The sequence below is a fragment of the Arachis hypogaea genome, chromosome 3 (assembly GCF_003086295.3).
Source record: "Arachis hypogaea cultivar Tifrunner chromosome 3, arahy.Tifrunner.gnm2.J5K5, whole genome shotgun sequence".
NCBI lineage: Eukaryota > Viridiplantae > Streptophyta > Magnoliopsida > Fabales > Fabaceae > Arachis > Arachis hypogaea.
Window position 1 is genome coordinate 130,623,703 of NC_092038.1, and position 2,230 is coordinate 130,625,932.

The window sequence follows — 2,230 nt, forward strand, 5'->3', positions numbered from 1 at the left end:
CTCACTCTCTTTCAGTCACTTGGATGGAACATCATTATCATGTGTGTCAGTGTGTGACACCTTCTTGTTGGTGGTGTTGTACAAATAAATCTCTGGGGGTAGCTGCCACTTATTACTAGTGACTAGTGAGTGCGGAGTAGTGACTACTGACTAGGGAACAACCATATCTGAATCTAACGGACTCAGAACACACGTGATCCTCCCCCCATAAAATCCTCACCGTCGGCTCTCTTACATCAATTTGGATGCTACATCTGTTGAGGTCGCGAAAACAAGGAGCTCCCATTCCGGCTTTGGGCTTCCAATTGGGCCCCACCTTTCTACCGAGTTACCCCGTCCACCTTCAGGGACATCTCTGTACTTTCACACTGTATTATTAAAAACAATAAAAAACATAAGCCACCTCAGCGATCCGTGTGTTATTCAGGTGGCAATACCCCACCGTCTGATCACTCACCCTTCTCCAAATCCCAACCGTTCGGATTTTTCCCGAAAACATCAACAACAGCAATTGCAAGAAAAAGAAAGAAGCTCTTGCATTTTTTTTAATTAATTTATTTTTTATTTTATCTTTTCGTCCTTCAAATCAGATCCTCAATTCTTTGCAGGTTCTGCCCAAACGAACGAGACAGTTGTGTGACAGAAGAGAACCTTGAATCTTGGAAGTTGTATTTCTTTACGGGAACGAGAGTTCTGCCAAACCTTTTAATGGCGACTCCAGAGGTTAATAAACCTCGTTCACTCCCTCCATACCCCGAGGTAACATTTTTCCCTTCTTCAAATCTCCATTTATCTCTTAATACTTTACCTAATTCAAAGTTTTCAGTTATTATTTGATCCTAAAACTTTCATCTATGTTTTTAATTGTTATTATTTTTAGATTTTTTAGATGATTTCAACTGCATTCAGAATCTTCCCTTCTTGCTTTTTCTTTCTTTATTTTCTTGTTTAGGTTTAATCTTGATCTGAATTCTGAATATTTACAACTGTTCTTGCTATGCTTCCATTGGAATTTCAAAAACTTGGAGAAATGAAAAAAAAATAAAGATATTGATTAATTAAGTATCTCCCCCGATTTTGCATTTATAGGAAGCTAGAGAATGGAAATGAAAATTATTTCACTGAATTACGGGTGGAATTAACTAAACAAAAACGACTATAGATTATTTTAAATCAGTGGAGACTGGGTGAGCTTTGTTTACGCGAGTTTTTGTTTGAATTTTCTCAGATGATTTTGAAGGCAATTGAAGCTCTTAATGAAGAGAACGGTTCGAACAAAACGACAATATCAAAGTACATAGAATCCACGTACGGAGGTTTGCCTCAGGGGCACAAGGCACTGCTCAATGTGCACCTTGCAAAGATGAGGGACAGTGGTAAGCTAGTCTTTTGGAAAAACAACTACACCATACGTGACCCCAACACGCCGCCACGGCGGGGCCGGGGCAGGCCCCCAAAGCCCAAGGACCCTCTCTCCCCGGGCACTATCGTTGCACCCTCCAGGCCCCGGGGAAGGCCTCCAAAGGATCCAAATGAGCTGCCACGCCCACCAAAGGCTAAGACCTCGGGTGGGAGTGGCAGACCGAGAGGGCGGCCAAGGAAAATGGCCCGGCCCTCTGGGGGATTTGATGGCTCTCCACCGCCAATGGTGGTTGGGGGTTCGCCTAGTGGGAGGGGGAGAGGGAGGCCTCCCAAAATGAAAGGTCCATTGGCGGAAATTAGTGTTGATCAATAGGGTAACGCTTTTTTGTTCTTGGTTGTTGAATCATGGTAATGTTTTTCTCTTCCAAGTGTTGGGGTTAGAAAAGTGTCTTTGAGTGTTACGTGTTTAGATGAATTGTTATGTACAATTTGTGTAGCGTTAGTTGATGATGAAGCTTTGGTGGTTTGTAAACTGTAACTGAAAATAGGACAATCAACCATGGATAGGACTTGATGGACTCTAAAATATCTGAAATTCATGACAAGAAATTTCTCGTGTGTGTAGATTATTCAGTTTAAGATTTTTTTTAATCTGAAATTACTAATAATTACGTTTGTATTAGTGGTCTGAGCCTCTGAGGCTATGTGCTGGTTTACAAATTGTGAATTCAATTATATAATATTATTTTTCAAGGCATGTAGTTTGTTGGCGAAAACATTGTTTGAAAGTTGAAACACATTTTTCTGATTTCCAAAGCAATTTATGATTTTTATGTGTTAGAATATATTAGGATAATTCTAGTAAATG

The 2,230-nt window shown here is 40.4% G+C and overlaps 1 protein-coding gene across 1 annotated transcript; it reads left to right on the forward strand.

The window, feature by feature from the left end:
• The first annotated feature begins 451 nt into the window (after positions 1 to 451).
• LOC112791638 (HMG-Y-related protein A) lies at positions 452 to 1,971 on the forward strand. The gene is made up of 2 exons (XM_025834549.3): positions 452 to 759; positions 1,229 to 1,971. The coding sequence occupies exons 1-2, from the start codon at positions 709 to 711 to the stop codon at positions 1,733 to 1,735; spliced, it is 558 nt and encodes a 185-aa protein (XP_025690334.1). The 5' UTR covers positions 452 to 708; the 3' UTR covers positions 1,736 to 1,971.
• Positions 1,972 to 2,230: the final 259 nt, after the last annotated feature.